Source organism: Arvicola amphibius, chromosome 11 (genome assembly GCF_903992535.2).
Source record: "Arvicola amphibius chromosome 11, mArvAmp1.2, whole genome shotgun sequence".
In the NCBI taxonomy this organism is placed as follows: Eukaryota; Metazoa; Chordata; class Mammalia; order Rodentia; family Cricetidae; genus Arvicola; species Arvicola amphibius.
In genome coordinates, this window is record NC_052057.2 from 109,160,723 (window position 1) to 109,185,170 (window position 24,448).

At 41.2% G+C, this 24,448-nt stretch overlaps 1 protein-coding gene across 4 annotated transcripts in view; it reads right to left on the reverse strand.

Annotated features, from left to right (window-relative positions):
- Positions 1-23,642, reverse strand: part of Ecpas (Ecm29 proteasome adaptor and scaffold) — a 115,425-nt gene extending 91,783 nt beyond the window's left edge. Inside the window, exons 1-2 of one of the 4 annotated variants that reach the window (XM_038346940.2) lie at positions 23,481-23,619; positions 15,308-15,410 (exon numbers count right to left, since the gene is read on the reverse strand). In XM_038346940.2, the coding sequence (XP_038202868.1) occupies positions 15,308-15,329 (22 nt within the window). In that variant the 5' untranslated portion in view covers positions 15,330-15,410; positions 23,481-23,619. Of the gene's footprint in view, positions 1-15,307; positions 15,411-22,859; positions 22,992-23,480 lie in introns of those variants that run through there. The other 3 variants (XM_038346941.2, XM_038346942.2, XM_038346939.2) reach the window with 3 other exon arrangements.
- Between the last annotated feature and the right edge of the window lie 806 nt (positions 23,643-24,448).

Below are 24,448 nucleotides of genomic sequence, written 5' to 3' on the forward strand. Positions count from 1 at the left end.
ACACACACACACACACACACAGAGAGAGAGAGAGAGAGAGAGAGAGAGAGAGAGAGAGAGAGAGAGAGAGGCTAGAACCTGCACGAGGGAGTACATGCAGTATTTTTCTCCTTAAGATTGTAACCTATAGTGATATTTTATTTGTATTCTAATAAAGTTTGCCTGAAGATCAGAATGCAAAGCTAAGCTACTAGAGGCCAGGGAGTAGTGGTACACACCTTCAATCCCAGGACTTGGGAGACAGAGGCAAATGGATCTCTGTGAGTTCAAGGCTACCCTGGGGTACACAAGATTGATCCAGAAATAGATCTAGGTGATGGTGGTGGTTCACATCTTTAATTCCAGTATTTGGGAGTCACATGCCTTCACGGGACAAGGGGCTGGGCGGAGAAAGGAACATAAAGGGGAAGAGACAGGAACTCCCTGAAGTGTGGAGTCTGAAGATCATCCATTCAGTCTGAGCATTGGTAGAGGTAAAAGGTCTCTCTAGAGGCTTACTGCTGTGCTTCTCTGATCTTTAGCTTTAATTCCTATACTTGTCTCGGGGTTTGTACTGTTCGAGCTACAGTAACCCCTCTTGAGCTTTTATCCATCCACCTGGTATAACACGGGGGGTGGGGGAGGACCTCAACATTTGAAAATCTCTCAATCGTGGACTTCCAGTTTTTTTGTTTTTGTTTGTTTGTTTTGGTTTTTTGAGACAGAGTTTCTCTGTAGCTTTGGAGCCTGGCCTGGAACTACCTCTTGTAGACCAGGCTGGCCTCGAACTCACAGACCAGTTTGTTTTTTTTTAAAGATTTATTTATTTGATGTGTATGTACTCTATCTGCATGGACAACTGTGTGCCAGAAGAGGGCATCAGATCCCCTTATAGATGACTGTGAGCCACCATGTGGTGGCTGGAAATTGAACTCGGGACCTCTGGAAGAGCTGTCAGTGCTCTTAACCTCTGAGCCATCTCTCCAACCGGGACTTTCAACTTTCAGGAACAATAAAAATATTGGGCTATGCCGGGCGGTGGTGGCGCACGCCTTTAATCCCAGCACTCGGGAGGCAGAGGCAGGCGGATCTCTGAGTTCGAGGCCAGCCTGGTCTACAAGAGCTAGCTCCAGGACAGGCTCTAGGAACTACAGGGAAACCCTGTCTCGAAAAACCAAAAAAAAAAAAAAAAAAAAAATATTGGGCTATGTGTATGGATCCATTGGTAGAAAGCCGCAGTACCACATTAAACCAAACATGTGGCACTTAGGAGGTATCAGCAAGAAAATTTTAATTTCAAGGGTATCCTTCGCTAATTCAAGGCTAGCCTAGAATACATGAGGTTCTGTCTCCAAGACGAAGTAAAAAAACAAGAAAATGAAGGGAATTTTTTTGATTATAAATTATCTAGTCTTAAGTATTAAGACTAAATATTAAGTATAAGTATCTAGTCTTAAGTATAGCAACAAAAATAGATAAATATCTCAAAAAGACCTTTTCAAAACTAGGAAGAGATAAGACTATTATGTTCTGAAGATTCAAAGAGAGTCTAACTCACATCCATCGTTCTTAAGCTGCTAAGGGAGCTGATGTTCTTCAAATCATCATGGTAAGCTCTAATATATGATAAACAGAATGAGACAAGAACAAGTTCCATCTTTCTCATAATGTTCTTATTTTTCTATTCAAACTCACATTGTTTCATTTATGAAACTTACTATTTCCTTTAAATAATCAGTTAAATGTTTCGGTAGGTGGGTGAGGGGAGGGGGAAGAGAGGAAGATGGGAATAGAGAAAGAAATGATTAATGATTAATACTGTCAACTTGACAGGATCTAGAATCACCTAAGAGACAAAAGTCTGGGCAAGTCAAAGAAGGAGCTTCTAAATTCAGTTAAATGGGTTAAAAGACTCACCCTGAATACCAGTGCTACCATTCCAAGGACTGAGGTCCCAAGTTGGAAAAAAAGAACAAAGTGAGTTAAATATAGCCACTTACTTCTTGCTTCCCAAATGTAGGAGCACTGTGATCAGATGCCTCAAATTCCTGTGTGCCTTCTTCCTTTATTAATTTGCTTTTGTTAGGCATTTTATTATAGCAACAGGAAAAGTAACTGATTCCGATTGTGTGTGTGTGTGTGTGTGTGTGTGTGTGTGTGTGTGTGAGAGAGAGAGAGAGAGAGAGAGAGAGAGAGAGAGAGAGAGAGAGAGAAGAGTGACCAAGCATAATAAGAGCATGTAACCTTAGTACTCAAAGGGCTGAGGTAAAAGGATAAAGCGTTCAAGGCTAACTGAAATGCGCAGTAAAATCATTTCTAAAGGGTTAGGGGGAAGGGAAGAGAGGAAGAAAAGAAAGGAGGCTGGGGGGAGGATGAGGAAAAGATTTGAAGGGCTGCCAGTTTAGTTTACTGGCATAGCATATTCTTACTATGTCCAAAACCCAGGTTCAAACTATAGCATCGATAAAAAAGAAAGAAAGAAAGAAAGAAAGAAAGAAAGAAAGAAAGAAAGAAAGAAAGAAAGAAAAGAGAAAAATCCTTACTATATTCATAGTTGAAAAGAACTTGGTTACTTTTCTTACTGCTGTGATTTTAACACTTGACAAAAATTAACTTGAGAAGAAAGAATATTTTGGGCCCCAGCATGAGGACACTGTCCATCAGACAGGAAAGACAAGAGTATAATGCAGCCTGTCAAAATGTATCCATAGTCAGGAAACAAAGAATAAAGAAAGCTGGTATTCAGCTCATTTTCTCCTTTAAAAACAATTTAAAAAAAAAAAAAAAAAAAAACTTTGTATGTGTGTAAAGCATAATTGCCTACAGATGCCAGAAGAGGGCATCAGATACCCTGGAGCTGATGGCTATGAGCCACCCATCATTAGCGATAGGATCCAAACTTAGTTCTCTGCAAGAACACTATGAACACTCTTAACTACCGAGCTATTTCTTCAGCCGTACTTTCTCATTTTTATTCAGCTCAGGACCCTAGCCCATGGAATGATATTACCCACATGTGGCTCCTTCCTACCTTTATGTCTAGAGATTTGTTTCCCAGGTGATTACAGATCCTATCAAGATGACAATTAAGTATTAACCATTACAGAACTGGAAAATTATCTTACATAAAAACAATCATATCTAATAGCTAAGCATGGTATCACATACCTGTAATCCTAGCACTCAAGAAGAGAGAGCAGAACCAGAAATTCAATGCCACCCTGAGCTGCAGCCAAGAAGGAGGGAAAGAAGAAAAGGAAGGAGAGAGAAGGGAAGAGGAAGGAAAGAAAGAGCAAGGGAAAGAAGAGGGAAGAGAGGGCCAGAACAAAAGGGAAGGAAAGAAAGGTGGGAAGAGGGATGGGAGAGAGATAGCTAGACACAAAGGAAAAGACACAGAGACAAATACTGAATTTTACTGGAGCCAAATGCTGCAATCCCCGGGGAGTGGATGCACATGGAAAGGATGCCTCAGACTGACCCAATGAAACTGAGAAACAGACTAGTCAGAACAAGGCGGGGCAGGCTTGTACACAGATTCTAATTCCATCAGTCTACTACAAGCTTTAAATGTACACAGACTCCTGCCCACAATCTGTCTTTTTGTTAAGGCACAAGGGAAAATGGCCTCATTCATGTTCTGAGTGGGAATACCAGCAACATAGATAGAATCATCTAACAATCACCAAGTCCTGTCGTGCCCCCATACCCAGAAAAAGTACTTAAGAGTCAGTGCAAGCTGTTTGGAAAAGTTGTGACTAGAGCAGGACATCCTAAGGCCAAAGTCATCACTTCAACAGCAGCTATGGTTAAAGTGGTTCTTGTAGCTGAAGTAGAGTTTCCTCCGTGTACCTATGAAGTGCTCAAAAGTGCCAAAGAAGTTACTTCTCCCATTTCAAGACAAGCAGGTGAAATGAGAGGTTGCTATTACTTGTTTCTACAAAATTGAAGGCAATGTCAAGTACTGAGATTTGGAAGGCATAGAACAGGTCAGAAGTTTATCAATAATAGGAAAAGGCTTACAATTATCAGGGTAAAAAAGAGAAGAAAACATGATTAAAACATAAAACTGAAAAAATGGTAAAGAACCCAATGAAGATTAGTGAACATATACTATACCACTAAACAAATCAAAAGACTCCTACCCTTTTGTTTTGTTCCCCTCCCCACATAATATTTACCAAGGGGATAATTTTAGATCCTTGAAACTTCTCCAGGTATTGGAAAGCCTCTGTTATTCAACGATGGGACCTCTGATCACATCAGAAAGCTTATACTAAAGAAGTAACTGGTAGAGGGAATTCCTAAACAATTTGTGCCAAGTAATAACTCAGGAAAGGGATAGATCAACCTAAAAAGACCAAGACATGCTTGGGGGATTGCAACTAAAGCCACGTAATAAAGGGAAGAGGCTGGAAATCAAGCCACATGAGCAATGACTTGATTAGTATCTTGGCAGTGAAAACTCTAGATACCACACTAGCTTTGGCAATAAATGCCTATAACCCAAGCACTTGAGAGGCTGGGAAAAACTAATAAACCTGGAAAAATCTTTGGAGACCTCCAACTTTACAGCAACTGATGAGAACTGATGGTGGTATCTAATTACACCCTTCTGGAGGATCACATCCTTAATCTGTTAGGTATATCTACAATGCTACATAAAAATGTTATAATGTGCATATATTTCCTATGTGGCTACTTAAAATACATTATTTCCTGGGCTGTAAGATGACTCCATGCCACCAAGCCTGATGATCTAAGTTCAACCCCAGAACCTACATTATGGAAACAGAAAACTAATGCCAGCAATATATTCCTTGACCTCTACACTCACTCCATAGATACATGCAAGCACACACACACACACACACACACACACACATGAAATGTGTTAAATATATATATATACATATATACACACACATATATATTACTTCTTAAATTTTACCTGTTTTAAAAAAGCCTGCTACTACAAAACAATATAAATTAACATATAATATTATAAATAAGGAATTTATCCAGTTTTTCAGTTTCAGAACACATGTTCAGCTAAGATTAATTGTAGACTCTAACAATCAGTAGAAATCCTATGCTAGATGTTAACACCTTCATTTACCATCACCAAAAGAAAACTAAGACAGGCCTGAAAGCTAAAATCTCATGTGCCAACAGACAGAAGGGCACATTTGCTAGAAGTCAAAAGACAAGTTGCTGAAGTTGGTTCTCTCTTCCCATTGTGTGAGCTCCAGGAACCAAACTGTCAAGTTCAAGATGGTCAAGCTTGGCAGAAAAATGCCTTTACCTACTGAGCCATCTCTCTACCTAGGAAATAAAAATAATAATAAGTAAATAAAATATATTTTACTTGAACACAAAGGCAAATAAAATAAGTCAAATAGCAAAGCAAATTCAGTGTTACATAAAAATAATACATCATGCTAAAGAAGAGCTTATTTCAAAAATGTTTAAAAAGTCAGTTTAACATTTAAAATCAGTATATTTAACCATACTAACAGAATTAAGATTTTAAAATCCTATAAAATTTTAATATATTTAGAAAAGGTACTCAAGGTTGACAAGATATGAATAAATTATCCATATTGAATAAAGTTGAAAGAGAACTTAATCTCTTAGGAGTTTTTTAATTTACAGCAAACATTGTACTTAATGAAAAATTAATTACATAAATTACATGCTCCCTTATTTTGGGAACAACAGAAACAATTTTCACTAGTATAGTTCTATTCAGAGACAGGAGGGATGGTTCAGTGATTAAAACTCCTTTCTGGTCTTGGGGAGGGCTGGGTTTGTTCCCAGCACACACGGAGGCTCACAACATGTGTAACTGGAGTTCCAGGGGATCCAATATCCTCTCTGCCCTCTGTGGGAACTAGAAATGCCATAGTGCACATACATCATGCAGGCAAGCACTCACACATAAAGCAAAAATAAATTTAAAAAAAAACTTTATCAAGGGCTAAGAATGTAAGTAAGTTGTAAAGCACTTGTTAAAAAAAAAAAAAAAAAAAACAAAAACGTTGCATTTAGACCTGGGTCTCATTTGTAAGCTACCATATCATATATACATACTTTTTCTTTTAAATCTAAAGAAAAAAATCAGAAACCCATTCTCGTCCTAAGCCTTTCAGATAGAGTTATTTCAATTTATACTAACAAGGTGTCAGTTATCCCCAAACTGATCTATAGAAAATATTACCCAATAATAACTCAAAAAGTATTTTAAAGATTACTAAATAAAAGGTTGGTTCTACCACTTCTACAAAGGAATAAAATTTGCAAAGGATGACCTTGAAGCTAAAAAAAAGAGAGAAAATTACCAATATTTGCCAAATTGATGCTGAAGAAGAAAAACCGTTTACATGACAAGATTTTGAACCTTGCCAAAAACAATAACTAAAAGTACCATGTAGTACAAAAACAGACCAATTGGAAAATAAAGAAAATCCTTAAGAGATAAACATGTATAAGTCACAAAGTTATGAATATAATGAGTAAATGAATAATTATGATTTCAGTAAACTACACTAAAATCAATTGCATTGTAATAAGGGAAAACAAAATACAACTCCTACCTCATCACACATCAAAGAAGATGAATCATAAAGCTAAATATGAAAAGCTAGAGGAAGTCAGTGATGGAGTATGTGCTTATGAACAAGACTCTGGTTTCCATCCCTGGCACCACTCCCAAGAACTCTAAATATGAAAGATAAAACAATACAATTTCTAAGGGGAACAAAGATAATGAGAGCCTTAACACAGGAAGCTATTCGGTAGAGAAGTATGGGACATAATACAGAATCCCAGTATCACAGAGCAGAGCTTAGAAATGTAAATTTGAAAACAACGAGTCTGGAAGGAAATAACCATTATCTGACAAAATGTAAAAATCCACATCAAATATCATATTGTATACAAAACCTGGACAACACAGAAAGTACATCGTTACTACTTCTAACCAAACTGAAGGGTCCTGAAAAAAATTAACAGGGATATTTTTAGATCCCACTATTTCACAGCATGTATAGTATCTATGAGAAGAGAATGTGGAGCAAGGAAGTGCATGTTGCACACAAGGTCAGAGTAAAGATCAAGTGATACACATGAGAGCAAAGAGTTAAAAAGGGAGTATTATTTAAAATGTGTACAACAGCAATAAAAACCATAAAGTACTGTCCTGTATGCTTTTGTGTGTCCACTTGACAAAAGTTGGAGTCATCACAGAGGAAGGAGTCACTCAGCTGAGGCTCAGCTGAGGAAATGCCTCCATGAGGCCCAGCTGTAAGGCATTCTCTCATTAGTGATAAGTGGAAGAGGGTTCAGCCCACTGTGGGTGGTGCCATCCCTGGGCTGGTGGTCCTGGGGTATATAAGAAAGCAGGCTGAGCAAACCATGGGAAGCAAGGCAGTAAGCAGCTCCCCCTCCATAGCCTCTGCATCAGTTCCTCCAGGTTCCTACCCTGTTTGAGTTCCTATCCTTGACTTCCTTCACTGATGAACAGCAATGTCGAAGCAAAATACCAAAAAAAAAAAAAAAAACCCTTCCTCCCAACTTGCTTTTTGGTCATGGTGTTTCATCACAACAACAGAAATCCTAAGACAGGTACCTAGAAATGAATTTAACAAAACATGTCAAAATTCTTGATTGAACTATAACTAAATTCTAAAGACCAGAATAAACAGACTAGAAATATTCAAATTTCTGTGTCAGCTGGAACAGGTTAGTTGATTCAGTGATTAAAATGCACATCAGTTCCAACACTTAAAGAAGCTGACACAAACTTCCCACAATACTTCTCAACCAACGCTCAGTAGGGAGGCTCTGCTCGGCAGTCAGCAGTGGGCCAGCTCCAGCTGAAGCGGCTGCCTTGGCGCCACACTCTCAACCCCCTGCTCAACAGAAAGGCTAAACTAACCTCATGTCTTACATGCACACCATGTCATGTCCCTACCAAAATGTCTTTTGTGCCCAGAAAAGAGAGCCAAAAATATCTGGTAAACAGTAAAAATGTCTATAAATAAACTCAGTATCATAAAAATAGTAGAATATTCCACAACCAAATATTCTCTATAGACAAAGAGTTCTTAGTGAAAGTTGAAGAGATAATTATAAAATTCAAGTGGAATATGAATAAAAAAATTTGGACTATCAAATAACCAGAATTTCCACAAAAGTGAATGGACCTACTACATTTTACGACTTATAATAAAGTTACCGTAATTAAGAGTATATACAATAAAAGTATTTACAAAGGGACAAATCAGCAGACTGAAATAGAGAATATAGCAGACAACCAGAAACACATGAAATATCATAAAAATCACTTCCAAGTAAATTAATAACATGGGTAAAATCAAGATATTTTAAACTTTAAATGCAAATCTGAAAATGAAAAATTCAAACAGTACACTCTCAAGCACAAAGCATAAGATACAAACAAGATATAAAAATTAGTTCTATAAAGTAAAAAGGGCAAGAGGAATAACGCCTTTAATCCCAGCATTTGGGAGGCAGAGGCAGGCGATCTCTGTGAGTTCGAGACCAGCCTGGTCTACAAGAGCTAGCTCCAGGACAGGCTCTAAAGCTGCAGAGAAACCCTGTCTCGAAAAACAAAACAAACAAACAAAAAAAGCTAGTATGTTTTTAAACTAAAAAAAGAACTAAATATAAATACTTTAAAGAACTAAGCTGGGTATGGTAACTCAATCTGAAGACTCCAGAGAGCTGCCACAAGCCTGAGGCCAGCGTAGTGAGTTCCAAAACCACCTGGGTTACAGTAATATGCTGTCCCAAAAGCCAAAGACAAGGACAGATGGATGGATGGACGGATGGACGGATGGACGGAAGGATAGAAGGACGGACGAAAGGACAGAAGGACAGAAGGAAGGAAGAGAAAAGAAAGGCAGGTAGGAGATAGCGCTTCCTGTATAGCACTAAGCACAAGGACATATGCACAAAACCATTCATAGCCACAGGGTTATTTAGTAAGAGTAAAAATAAATAAATAAAACCTAAATATCAATCAAGTGATGGATTAAATGTAGTAGCGTCACACTATGGTAAAAACAAGTATGAGTCATATTTACATGACTATGTATTTCAACATACATGAGTATGTATTTAAACAGTACTATCTTTAAATTTCTTAAGATCCAAACAAGTCAGAAAGCAAGGCATGTACAACAGGGTACTTGTACTTACAGAAAGTTTCTAAATGCAGTACGTATACTGTTCATGATATAAATACAACAGGACAAATGACTACGTCTAGGAGAGTAGGGAAAAGAAGAAATACAAAAATAGGGGAAGGAAAGAACAGGGTAGTTTAATTATCTCTGTAATATTTTTTAAAGGATCTGAAGATAGTAAAAAAAATGTCAAAACTTTATGATAGATAGAACAGACATGAGTCAATAAATAAAGTACATTTGCCGAGCATGTACTCAGGTTTCCATCCCTAACAACTCTTGCAACAAACAGAGAAACTCAAACCTCCATAATAGTTCTCCATAATTTCTTCATAGTATTCTTTTGTTATTACTTGAATTATATTTTAAAGATATTACATATGCCCAGAATTTTGTTTATAAGTGTATAAAACAAGGAATATATCAGTGATGTTTCTTTGTATTTTCAAATATTGTTCAATAAAAATAAATTTCTTTTTTAGCTGAAGAGTACAGAGCAATTTAAAAAAATAAGAGTCCATGTTTCAAAAATAAGGAAAGAATTTTAATTACAGAACTTTTGAAGTATCTTAAATGTAAAAAATAAGAGTATTTGGTCTAAGGAAAAGTATCAAAACCTTGAGAATAATCTTAAAGTCCCAAAGTAAACCAGTTTCTAGCTGAGTTCATGCCAACTATTATATCCATGTCAGAACAAAAAAAGAAAAATGTAAAGATCACATCATTACTTATACAGAAAACACAAAAAAGAAAAATGGCAAAGTGTAGCACGAATACCCACGCTGGGCGCCAGATGTAGCACAAATAATAAAAAGCCGGAGATAGATATTAGGGTTCAAGCTGAGTATCAGAAAAGCAAAGCAGCCAACCACTGGCTCTTACCTCTACTTCAGACAAAAAATGGGCGATCCTGCCTCCACAAATCCACAATCTGAGACTGAGTGAGAGCTGTCTCCTCCTGTTCTTATATTCCTCTCCAGTGCTGGTATTAAAGGTGTTCACCACCGCCACCTGGCTTGTATGGCTAACTAGTGTGGCTACTGGAATTAAAGGTGTGTGCCACCACCGCCAGCTGTTTTGCACTCTGATCTTCAGGCAAGCTTTATTAAATAATAATAATAATAATAAACCACTAAAGGAACAGAGACCCTTTCAGGATCACCTTCTTATTACAACACTCATCATAAAGTATAAAGAGAAGATGGGAAGCATACATGCCTGCCATTTGCTTGATTCTATTAATTACTTCAAGAGCATAAATGTGTACCTTAACCACAGCTGGTGTCAAATATATCAAGGTAGGTCTCTGATGCAACTTTCTTCAGGCATTCAGAATTGGGATTCAAGAGCCAAGTCTCACCTAACTGGCTGAAGCTATAAACACAAACCAGCAGATATGATACAGATATCTTGAGCCTATCCAATTGACCACAAAAATCAGACGAAGTTGGACAGAAGAAAGAATGGCATGAAGGCACAGAAAAGCTGGAAGAAGATCTGAACAATTCCTAGCCTGCAATTCTTAGACTCTCTTGAAGTCTCAGCTCCTTAAGTACTGAGATTCACTTTAAGTGCCATTATGGCTTAAGCCAGCTTACAACTTGATCCAAACATAAATGAAGATCTTGTAAAAGAAAACAAAAACATACCTCCATAAAGTACATTTAAAAAACAAAATGTTTCCAATGCCATGTCAAATCAAAAAGGGAGTCCTTCCTAGGAGTAGGCCAATCTATCCATAATGAACATTCTCACTTACGTATGCCATCATTCCCCAAAAACCATCCAAATCCCAACTGTTTCTCACAGGTACAATAAGTTCTCCCAGCCCAATTATTTTGAGACACTTTTGCTCTAGTCCTGACTGTCCTCAAACTCCAGTTCTCCTCCTTCCACCTCCCCCACACTAGAATCAAAGTATTTATCACCACATTCAGCTTTTCCCAGTCCAAGTCCTTTGGCCAAGCAAGTCAAACATTACAGTATACTCTCCCAAATACAGCAGACTGCTCCTCTATCTAACCCCATCCCACCTGAGACCCAGCTCAAATACTATGTACTATACAAATATACCGCTTCCAACCTGGTCCTATGGGCTCCCTACAGGCCTTTTCTGGAGAGGATACAAAGACCAGGAGAATACAAGGGGCATGAAAAGGAGCACCTGTCACCTAAAGTTCACCTTTATCAGGTATGATCCTACCTAACACATTCACATCAGAAATCATCCTATGATCACATTTAAGTGCCTTAGCAACCCTATGAGATGTAACTTCAGAAGCCATCAAAGTCATCTATAAGGTTATGGCAAAGTCAATCGCAACTCTCTCTTGAGTAGCCCATGCCCACACTTAAGAGCTACCTTATATTTTCCCTGAGTACCTCTCCATTAATCTCATGCTTAAATCTATGTTAAAATCTTTTCTTAATTAACTCCAATTCGGCCTCATACTGACTCCTCTTGAAAATTCTTTTCTGAGGCCAAGTCAAAACTCCCAGTGTCTCCTGAATGCGCTACAGGAGACATCCTGGAGCTCCGGCTCAGCTCCTCAGCAGCCCCCGACCCACGCCACCACTTACATCTCTATACTTCTCCTGGTGACTGCTATCTTTGCAACATACTATGTAACAGCTCCATCCATTCTTCCCTAACCAGATTTGATCTGATCCACCCTGCCTACTCACTGTCTCCATCCTCTTCCAGATCACGCTCAGAACCTATGACTGAGTCTCTTATTCCAACACCAAACTCAGTTCCTTTCAGAAAGTATATGCTCAAATACCAGCTGAATGCAGAGAAGAGAAATTCTTTATGTATCATGAAAGCTACTTAGAAGTTTTTGTATCTAACATCTGTATAGGAAGAGAGGACACTGGTGCAAAGTTATAAATTAGGATCAGTTGGAAAAGAGACAGGTTTTTAATAACCATGACAAGAAAGTAAGTTTCTCATTGTGTGGCAAAGCTGTCCTGATCCAAATCAGGGGAGTACAGCAATTTCTAAAGCAAAAGGAGAAAAGAAAAACGAAGGAGGGTAATGACAAAGAGACCAGTGAAATCACAGAAAATCAAGTGCTCCAAACACCAGGCTGCCTTGTGCTTATCACATTTTTATTAATTTACTCCAGAAATGTTTGTGGGTAAAGAGAATACTGAGTGTAAAACAGATAGATAGAGGATAGATAGATAGATAGATAGATAGATAGATAGATAGATAGATAGATAGATAGACGGACGGACAGATCTGAAATAGGGAGAACCAAACCAGCATTTTCAGAAATGGGAACTTACAAACTAAGAAAAATAGAACTAAATTATACAACTGGAAGTGACAATCTAGAGGTGTAGAGACTGAGCATCTTCAAATTCTGAAAGCCATTTTGATTAGTTTGAGGCTAAAACTGAAAAATAAGGAAGACCTGGCTGCAATCTAGATTATTCTGTCTTATAAATCTAACTAATACTAGCCTTCAAAGTCAACTCTATCTGTTGATTCCTAAATAATATCCTAAGTCATTAACTGTCAATCTAATATGTGCAAAACCTAAGTAAGGATAGCAGAACTTTTCTTTAGAAAAAAAAATGGCAAGAAATCAGAACTCCCATCTTCATGCCTAAGATATTAAAAAAGAAATTTGCCCCTACTCCAGCATTTTTTAAAGGAACACAGATAAATGCAAATGTACTTTTTAAAAGCAAATGCCGAGCAGTCCATTAGTAAACACAAATACAGTATGTTGTAGGTAAGGCAATGACTCAATCCCTATCAACACGGTTTCTGCAAAAGCTGCCTTCCTCTAGCTAGGCAGCCCAAGGGGACCATCTGGATCCTGGGTCCCTACCTATGCAGCATTCCTCCTGCCCTTCAGGACTAAAATAAGAAAAGCATGTTTGTCCCTCTGTCCTCAGGGTCAAGACAAATGCCCAATTAAGAAAGTCCTTGTTATCTAGTTATTTCCCTTAAATTGAGACATTCCCTCAGAGAGTGGATTAAGGATCATAATACTCAGAAAGCTAATGAAGCTTTGGAAGCTCAGGAAGCCCAAAAAGTTATGATACAGAGGCTCCTCCCCCCAGTTACATAAGCAGTAAACAACCGCAAAAAAAGGGAATCATCCATGCAGCTGCCTGCCCAAGTCCAGTAGGGAGCTCTAGGAATTCAACTTTCATAAACTGTAGCCCATGCTGAGGTGGGGCTTTGCAGTCCAGCAGGTGCCTTTAAGTCATGTATTCTGTAAGTAACCACTCACCCAGGCTCCTTTAAGGAGCCCAAATAAATTCCTCGTTTCACCAAGCTAAATTTGGATACAATCACTTCTATGGTTTGCCACTGATACATTTTTGGGGGGTGAATAGACATTGCCGCATTCTCCAGAAAAGGCCATGGATCTTTTCATCTAGAAGAACTAGTACCAAACTCCTTAAGCAAAGTGAAGTTAAGAGTCTATTTCCCGGTAACTGAAATCCCAGGCTTCTGTATAAGATGCCAGACCACTTTAAAGCCCCCTATCAACTCAGTATGAGCCCCAAAAAGGCTTACCTCTTCCTGATCACCTCAGCTCCCCACCAAGATTATTTACTTACTCAACTCCTCACTCCTTTACACACACACATAGGAAAGCAAAGCTATCAGGAGGGCAGTTTGACGGGGTTGGACCAGATGATCTGACCAGAGTAATCATCAGTTCCTAACACGCAGTGAGTAAGTGCCAGACTCCTAACACATACACACTCTTAGGTTGACACACACTCCCACCTCTCAAAAGGGCCTCTCCCCTCAGAGCTGGGGAGCTGACAGGCAGCTGGTTAGAAATTAATTTAATAAGTTATTGAACAGAAGGATTACTTTGGCTTATGAAAGCCAATTTGGGGTATTATGTTAAGAATTTAGGCTGCATAATAGTCCAATGTAGGATAATTAATATCCACCAAAAACAATTAATTACTTGGAAGAAAAATGTCCATTTAGATGTGAAAAAGTCTGAACGTTCTGTTTTGTTTATTGACGTAGGATCTCACACCATAACCCCAGCCAGCCTGGATGGATTCACTATGTAGTCCAAGAAGGCCTCAAAGTTGTGATCCTCCAGCGTCTGCCTCCTGAGTACAGGGATTATAGGCATGAACCACCAGCCTAACTAAAAAGGCACAATTTAAGTCCTAGCATTTGTGTTCTGGTCTGCTTGTCTTCAGGATATCCTAAGAGCATGAATACATTTCTCACAGTTCCCAAAACAGCTAAAGAATCTAGGGTGGAATAGGCAATGCCTTCATCGTCTACCAAACGATTCTTCCAACCTCCAAGTCTCCACTTCACCACACACCTCAGGAAAAAAGATGAGGAACAGCAAAAACTAACTAAAATTTATTCTAAAGTTGAATTCCAGTTTATAAAATATTCCAGGCCCCAAAATTCCACTTAAATTAAGCATCATATACTATAATCAGCAGTACCAAATAAATAATAAATAACTAAAAAGTTATAAAATAACAGTTGAATTAGTCCAGGAGTTATTGCAGAAGATGGGCACACAAAGCACTTTTAGACTGATGTTACTAAACCCCAAGTAGTCACTGGATATTGAATTTATGATATGAGAAAATGACAGTCTGAATTTATAGAGTTTCAAAGAACTATCCAATATCATTAAAGAGCAAACCTGGAAACACACTCTTGTGTAACAATGACATAGGATAAAACAGCTTTAAAAAAAATCGCAGTGTATATCAAAGCAGCAGAAACAGGAGTAATCAGTTACCATGAAGATGCCTCCTACATTACCTCTTTTCAGAAGTAAAATAATTAATTCCGTAAAAATGCTTTTGCATAGTAGATAATATTACTTCTAAACAGTCATCCATTGTTTCTGCCTGTGCACACTGCTAGGTAGTATCTTCAAATTTTAGCTTTTTCTTCTTTCTTGCTAATTTTTTATATTTGTCATCACAGAGAATAGAAATAGGAAATACAAACTAACATGAATTTACTGGTTCACTCAGGTAACTAGGAAAGGGAAAAGGGAAAAAGTGAAGATCTTGGGGAAATTGCTCCCTAATAATCTATGCATTTTAAATGCTGCTGTAAAATGCACATGTCCTCAGAAACTAAATCTACTAACCTCTACAGTCAATGTGATACATGGTTTATCCAATCTTGACAAAAATCCTCGGATCACCAATGGTATGTTCATCCACTCGTACATATGCAATTGTATAAAGAATCTATTATTTAGAACACCAAAAAAAATACAATTAAAGACTTGAACACACAGCTACCATTTTAAGAAAAATAAGCACTATTCATTTCTTGCTGACATCTTTGATGCCCTCCTTTGTGAAACAGAATAAGGAAAAATACAGTGATTACCAAATTTTGGGAAGAAGAGAACATCCATAAGCTGAATTTGAACCTATATAATGCTTCCAAAGATAGACTGATGTTAACTGACTAAAGATTTAAAAACTACAGTACTAATACAACATGTATTTTATCATATAAGTGTATATATATATATATATGTCATAAACATATTAAAACCTTCAATTAAAGTTAAAGGAAGTATCTCAGTTACACAGCACTTGTATAAAAAGAGTGTTAGCCGGTATAACTGAGACATATAAATGCTTAAGCACTAAGGAAGCTGAAGCAGGAGGCAACAGTCTGAAGTTAGCATGGGCTACATAGTGAGACTGTCTCAAAAACTCGGGGAAAAAAGTTAAGATTGATCATTAGTCACCCATGACTTTTCCCAGCATTCCTCATCACTTTGAATCATGTCAACCCTCCCTACATATCCACAGGCTCCAAAGAGCAGTCTTTGGAATAACCTGTCCATTCCCATGACCTCATCATCCCCAACTCTTAAAAGCTTTAGAATCAAATTTCCCACACACATGCAACCCATGTGCCAACTACCAAGATTTTAACATGCATCATGCATCATCTCTTCCCATTCTTTGACTACTGTAAATTGGGTTTGTTCTGATCCCATTTTACAGATGGAAAAAGCAAGGTCCAAAGGTAGGCAGTTTTGTGATCAAGGACACATTAATCAAAGTGATAAAGCGATGAATTTGAAACCAGCTTTGACTCTAATTTCAGATGCACTGGCCACCACTCAAAACATTCTCTTTAGCCGGGCGGTGGTGGCGCACGCCTTTAATCCCAGCACTCGGGAGGCAGAGGCAGGCGGATCTCTGTGAGTTCGAGACCAGCCTGGTCTACAAGAGCTAGTTCCAGGACAGGCTCCAAAGCCACAGAGAAACCCTGTCTCGAAAAACCAAAAAAAAAAAAAAAAAAAAAAAAAAAAAAAAAAAAAAAAAAAACATTCTCTTTACACTAGTCAATAAAGATGCCTCTGTCATTTACTCATAATCCTGTTTCGGTTTTCTCCATTTCCAATTTTCTACGTCTGCCTAAAAGCTACTCTCTGTCCTATTTCCCTTTCCTGCGTCTCCAGTTAGATTCCTGGAATCATCCCTAACTCTTCCCCTCTTTAATACTGCTCGCCTATATAATAACACAATAATTTCTATTAATTTTAGGGCTTCAAAATTAATGTTATCTCCTTGCCAAATTCAGTTCCATTGTCTCAATTCAGACCCTACATTTCTTTAGCCATTGTGATCCCCTCTGAATGAGTCTTATGCTCTTGATCTCTGGGTTCTTACAACCAATTTCACCACTGCCACGTGTTGCCTTTATAAAACAGGTCTTCTCGTGTTGTATAACTTAGGATGCTCTGCTGGTTCTCTACTGTCTAAAGAACAGTGTTCAAACGCTTTATGTTGGTGTCTCTATACCTTGGCCCATCCTATCCTCCCCGTGTTGTCTATTCTTGCCTTCCCCCATACCAGAAACAGTAAATTTGGAGATCTTAACTGTCCACACAGAGCACTTTCATATACACTCATCTTAACTACACCTTGAGTATTTTCTTGTCATCACCCCGTTTATGAGAAAGAAAAAGCTCAGGAAATGATGTATTCTAGACTGCCAATCATCAAGGCACTACAGAGTGAGTCTCAGACTACCAAGTTTGTTTCCTCCCCAGTCCTTTACACAGCCACAGTAAAACCTTCATCCCTCTCGGCTGATTTACTCAGTCATTTCTCAAAATGCATGATTATTACTCTACCTCAATTTCTCAAATTAAGCTATTATTCCTTAGATCCTATAATGCTATATTCATTAAGGTTTACAAAAACCCAAATTAAGCATTTTTCATATGAAGCTTCATATTAGCTATTTATATTGACATAAAAATCTGTGTCAAATTATAAGCATTCTGAGGACAAGGCCATAAATTACTTGTTCTATCTTAAAAGTCTGCTTACTGAAATGGAAAATATGTGGATAAAATATGCCATACAAGCCGGGCAGTGGTGGCGCACGCCTTTAATCCCAGCACTCGGGAGGCAGAGGCAGGCGGATCTCTGTGAGTTCGAGGCCAGCCTGGTCTACAAGAGCTAGGTCCAGGACAGGCTCTAAAAAAGCTGCAGAGAAACCCTGTCTTGAAAAACCAAAAAAAAAAAAAAGAAAAAAAAATATGCCATACAAGAAAGCAAGCATCAAAGCAGAGTCTTGGCCAGGGCTGAAAGGAGAAATCAACACCTGGATCAAACCATCTAAGAACACTGGCAACTGCCCACAGTTTTACCATCTACCTTCTGAATAAGGCCAGTATTTTCATGCCAGCTACCGGCATTGGCCTTCATTAAAATTATTGTTTGCTGAAAGCATAATTCAAAAGAACAGGATAGAAATAAAATCTGGAATAGAATAAGAGAGAAAAATCCTGTTGTCATTTTCCATTTTAACTTCCTATTTGTTTAAGTAACCAAAATTTAATGATACAGGCTTGACAGCCTTTCTACAAAGACCAACTCAGCAGTCTAAATGCCTGTCATTACAATGATCAACTCTGAGGAACTATTTCAGCAAGCCTAAACAATTGCTGAAGTACACAACTACATACCTGCCTGCCACATACCATCCTCTAGAAGAGCCACTCTCAGAAGACTGCTGCAGTGCTGATTCCCTGACAACCTTGACCACGAAGGCTGCACACAGCTATGTCTAATGGCCAAACTGAGCAGTGTAAGCCTCAAGATTATATGTTGCTTCTTCAAGAGTTGTCCAAAACCCAACAAAAGATCAGGTTTGAATGCCACCTTACAGTTAAAAATCAAGAAAAGGAAACCACTGAGCAGCTAACCCAGCAAAAACTCTTCAATCTTTTCTTCCTTCTTTCAGAAGCACCTCTCTCAAGTACTGAACCCCAGTTACAGTGATGGCTTTTCCATGAACCAATAAAGGATAAAGTTAGAATAAAAATTAGCCATCTGCCCTCTACTGCATTTCATTCCATTTGCAAACATGAGCCTAAATACAAATAAAACCAGACTATGAGCATAAGTAATTACAAACTAAATCTAAGAAACACTTGTAACAATATGAATTAATTAATCTCTTTATCTGCATACTATCCAAAAGTCTAGCACATTTTGTTCAAACAGCAAAACATTGCCACAAGGCTGAGAGTTTATTCAGTAGTAGAATCCCCTTCCCCTGCACACCCTCTCCGGTTTTGATCTCTACAAGAGAATAAAAGAAAAAACATTAAAAATATAACTACTTCTTTCTATAACTGTATGGAAGTTAATAGCTGACAGAGCAGAACTGAAATAATGTTTCAAGTCAAAGAATCTAAGTTCAAGTCCTAACTATGCCCTAGGATAAACTTCACCATTTGGTTGACAGCACCAAATTCAGTTATTCTAAGGAGTCATTCTAAGGAGTCTAAGTATGTACACTCTCAAAAAACATTAGTTTTACTGTTATTCTGTTATAACCACATAATTCAAAGCAAAACTTACACAATATTTATATTTTAAGAAAGAACATAAATTCTAACAAAACTCAAGGTTATCTTGCCTTCCTAGCTTTTGCTCACTTACACATTCAATCAATCAAAGGCTGGGCACGGTAGTACATGCCTGTAATCTCAGCAGAAAGACCCAACAGTTAGAGGCTAGCCTAGGCTATACGCCCAGACTGTCTCGAGGGGAGGGAGGGAAAGAAAGGAGAAAGGAATGAGGAATGTGGGTAACAGTCAGTTTTGCTGCTCAGGAGCAATGTATTGTGGTCACGTCATTTAAAGTGGCTGTGTATATGAAATATGGAGGACTTAATGGACTTAATGCAACTCAACAGTATAGCACCAAACAGTTGAGTATTATAAATATTAACTTTCAGGGGTTTTTTTCTGTATGTTTGGGCTCCCTAATCTAGTTCATACTTCTATTATCATCTATTATACAGAAATTATAGTAAGTCAGACCCAGTGGTGATGTGGGATTCCCCTCTGTGTGCTGTGAATAGCACTGGTTAATAAAGAAACTGCTTAGAGCCTATAACAGAACAGAGCTAGGTGGGGAAACTAAACTGAATGCTGGGAGAAAGAAGGGCGGAGTCAGTGAGAAGCCATGTAGCTCCTCTTGAGACAGATGCCGGAACTTTACCCAGTAAGACCCTGCCTCATGGCAATACACAGATTAATAGAAATGGGTTAAATTAATATGTAAGAGTTAGCCAATAAGAAGCTAGATCTAATGGGCCACACAGTGATTTAATTAATACAGTTTCTGTGTGGTTATCTCAGGAGATTGGGCAGCTGGGAAACGAACAAGCGGCCTCCCTACTACACAGTGGAAATAGCCTGTAGTTAGCTGTAGCACTAAGAAGGCTGAGGCAGGAGGACTAAGTGTAACATAAGACCAATCTCAAAAACAGTAAAACACTACCAGATGTTCAGATAATTAGTTCCTTTTTCTTGGAACCCTCAAGGCACCTTTACCATTCATCTCCTCTTATTACAGCCATCCTGAAACAACAACAACAAATGCTTCAGAGTGTGTGTGTGTGTGTGTGTGTGTGTGTGTGTGTGTGAGAGAGAGAGAGAGAGAGGAGAGGGGGAGAGAGGGAGAGGGAGAGAGAGGGGGAGAGGGGGGTTGCTATATACTCCAGATTGGCCTCAAACTGGAGTGCCTCTTGCTTCAGCTTTACAGATGCTACCATTTGAAATTTCTGAACCTGCACTTATGTATATGGTCTTAAGTTAGTCTAGGAACCAAATGCCTTTAATCTCTCCTAAAGAAAACAGAAGCTAAATCAACAGATTTCTTTGATAAATTGACCAAAGAAAACAGAACAGGTAGAACTGAACTATCTGTTCCTAAATTTAACATTTGCTGGTAATGCCAATAAATGTCTTAACCAGAAATACTATCAGCATATTAAATGGTACCTGATATACAAATATAAACTACAGATAGACAAACACTTGAACCACTTCAAAATGCTATGTAATTCTCCATCTCATTCTTTCCCATTCCTACCAGGAACTGAGATTGTAATGTACTTAGTGTTACAACAGAAGCCCAAACACCATGAGGCATGTCAATTTTAAAATACACATTTTTATACATAAATCAGACCACCTGAGATCCCCTAGAATGGTACTAGTGAGAATACAGAAAATCCTAATTATAACAATAATATGAAGAAGTGGCACGCTCTATGCAACGTTAGTGGGAATGTAAAATGGTGTGGCCACTGACAAGACAGGCTGGGGATGTCACTAGCGATAGAGCACTTGCCTAGTACGTGCAAGCCCTGGTTTCAATCGCCAGCACCACAAAAAAAAAAAAAAAAAAAAAGCAAGACATGGCAGTTCCTCAAAAGTTAAGGGCATCATTCCAAAAGGACTGAAAGCAGGACTAGAGCAGCATCACTCACGGTAACTGAAATCTGGAAGCAACCTGTCCAGAGAGATGAATGGGTAAGAAAATGCATTACATGCGAGGGTGCATTACTGAGTCTTAGAAAGAAAATCATGGCAGATGTTTCAGCATGGAGAAGCTTTGAAGACATTACACTAAATGAAATAAAACAACCAAACACAAAAGAGACAAGTACAGTGTACAGCCACTTAAACATGTTAGCTAATGAAGTTCAGAGACAGAAAGCGGGAAAGTGGCTGCAAGGGGGTTCAAGGAGGAGGGCATGAGTTGTTCAATAGGTACAGAATTTCTGTTTTGCATGAAGAGTCCTGAAGATAGTGGTGGTGGGGACTGCACAACAGAGTAGATGTACACAATGACTCTGAACTACACGACTAAAAATGGTTAGGATGATAATTTGTGTGACGTGTATCTTACCACAATAAAAAATACGGAAAAATAAAATTGAGGAATTGATCTCTTCAAAAGGCCAAGTGGCGATTCTACGGGGACTGGCAGGCAAGCAGTCAACACTGCGGCTAGTAGTCCACACCTCCCCCTCTCTGTATCAGGAGACCCTGCCTTGTTCCCCACATTATCCCTTTTCCCCAGAGCCATACCAAATGTTGACTTCCGCGTCCAAAAGAGCAACCAGTACTCCTGCTTCCCCAGTTCTGAGTCAGGCAGCAAGGAACTTAATCCCTCTAAGCCTGCCTCCTCGTTAAAACAAGGATAATTCCTACCTGCCTGTCACACAAGGTTGTTATGAGGGCAGAAGTGAGATCACATTCGTAAAAGTAGCTTTCAACTGCCAAGCACCAAAGAAACATAAATTACGTTTAACTACTTTCACATGGCGATGGAGACGCTTTAATAACACAAGCTTCACAAACATAAGCGTACAACACCTGACCCGTGCTCGCATGTAAAATACACATCATCTCATAACACCTTCTTTAGTCTTGAGCTCAACGGCAACCAGGGGTGGAGGATGGGGGGAGGTGCTCCTAAATACCCTAAAGCACTTGAACTAACCACCCAAAACGCAACAAATTATTCTACATAGCCCGCGAAATTGCATATTTATGACCCCAGAATAGGCCTACAACACTCTGGAACTACACTTCCCACAAAGCATAGAGTGGAACACTGGCTGCATGCGGGGCCTGGACTTCAACGTGACCGCGGCTCCCGGCGAGCCTGGATCCGTCCCCAGGAAAAATCGCAAGGCTTGGCGTGCAGTGGGATTGCCTCTCCCTTCTGACAGCTCTGTCACCCCGCGTTTTATTTATTTATTTACTGTTTCTGCCGCTAACAGGGGCCCTGTCCGTCTTTCCTGCTTCAACCTGAGCGTCATCTCCAATCTGTGACCTTTCCGCCGATTCCTAGGATGTCGGGGAAAGGCACCTTCTCTCCTTCCCAAAAGCTCCACTGCCACAACTCGCCCGTCCGTCCGAACCAGGGGACATGGTGGCGGGGGTCAGACGGGAAGGGTGGACACAGTCCGACCTCGGGGCGAAGGGCCGTGCGCCACCGTGGGCAGCAGATCAGGGGGTCGGACTCCCCCCCGAACTCCGGGGCCGAAGCGGCGGGCGAGCCGAGGTGGCTCTGCCCCGAGCTCCAGTTTCAATTTCACGACGTGACAGTGCAAACCTGCGGCCTACAAGCGCCCGCGGCGGCGGCCCGCCCCGTTCGCCCTCCCCTCCCGCCCGCCCGCCAGGCCTGAGCGCCCCAGCCCCCCGCACACCCAGGCCGCTGCTGCCGCCGCCGCCGCCGCTCGCCCGCTCGCCCGGCCCCGCGCCCCGCGAGCCTCCGGGGTCCCGCGGCCCCGGGCCTCTGCCTGAAGTCGACACCCGCTCGCGGCCGCGGGCTCTGCGCCGCACTTACTCAGCTCGTCCTGGGAGGCGGAGGCGGCGGCCGCAGCCATGTTGCGCCCGGGAGCGAGCAAGCGAGCCAGCGAGCCAGGGAAGGAGGGAGGGGCGGACGGGCGGCTAGGGGGGCTCGCGGCCGTCACCGTGCCGTGTCGCGCCGCGCCGTGCCGCAGGGGCCCGGGGCCGCCTCGGCTCCCTCACGCGGGGCCGCGCTGCGCCCTCGAGGCCCGCCCGCCGCCTGCGTCCTCCGCGCGGCGAGCGTCGCTCCCGCCGCCCCGCGCCGCCCCGCGCCTCGCGAGCTCGCGACGCGGGCCGCTCCCCCTCCGCCTCGCGCCTCGGAGGAGCCGCTGCCGCCCGTGCGGCCGAAGGACCGTGCCTGCGCGGCGGCTCTACGGCTCGGCGCCCGGCTCGCCCGCCTCACGCCGGCTCTTATATTTAGAAAGAGCTGAGCCATCCTTCCCCCCCCCCTCCGGCCCCTCGCACGCCCGCCCTCGCTCGCTCGCTCGCCCGCGCCGAGCTCGTCCTGCCCACCTGCCGCCGCCAAGCTTTTCCCCCCGCGCGGAGCGGAGCCGCGGAGGGCCGCCTCCCCACCTTGGCTTCTTTCCCCCACCTCCGCCGCGGGCGCGCGGCCTCTGACCTGAGTCCGAACCGGTCTCCATAGCCCGGGCTGCTGCCGCTCGGGCGCCGCGACCAGCGAGGAGGAGGGCGGGCCCGGGCCTGAGTCGGGGAGACGCGCGCGGCCGCTCCGGAGGAGCCGGTGTGTGTGTGCGGCCGAGCCGGGCCGGGTTGTCCCGGTCTCCGCGGAAGAGCTTCCTCGGCGCTGGCGATCGAGGTGTGCGGCTGTCACGTCGGCCTGGCCCGAGGAAGAGACGTGGAGTCGGGAAAGTCGAGCGAGGCTCGGGTCGGCGAAGGAAGCCCCGCCCTGCGCCTCGCGCCCAACTTCTCGGCTGCCGCGCTGACTCAGGCCGGGCCTCCGTGCAGCCCCGAACTTTGAGCACCGAGGGAGCAGCCCCGAGAGATCAACCCCGAGGGGGACCCCACGGACTCCTCGGGGACGGGCTGCGAGCCTGGGGAAGGGCGGGGCACCGCCGCAGCTAAAGTTCCCATGTGAGCTACCAAGACTTGGTTTAGATTTGTTCTTCACACGAGTTGTTTAGTGGAAAGGCCGACTGTGAATTTTGATGCCTTCGGTTTGTCCACGACGTCGTGGACAGTTGTAAAATGGGATGATCCAAATTCAGGGATGACGTGATTACTCCACTATAAGAAATTAGGTGCCAGATCAGATACCTTTCTTGGGGGGAGGGCAGAGGATGGAATATTGACACCCTCAATGAATTGAAATTGCACCTATTCCCCAAAATGGAATCCCTAGGGCCCTAAATAATGCCTTGAAATTTGAATATCTGTCGTTCCGGATGTGACATTGGCAAGTACAAGATGTTAAACACTAACAGTATTACTTCCTGTATTTATTTTACATTTACCAAAAAAATTACATTGTCTTTGTAAAGAATGCAAATGATTTGAAATACCATTAAAAAAAAAATAAGAGTCCTTCCTCCTAGTTTAGCTACCTCAACCATCTCACACCCTAATGTAATG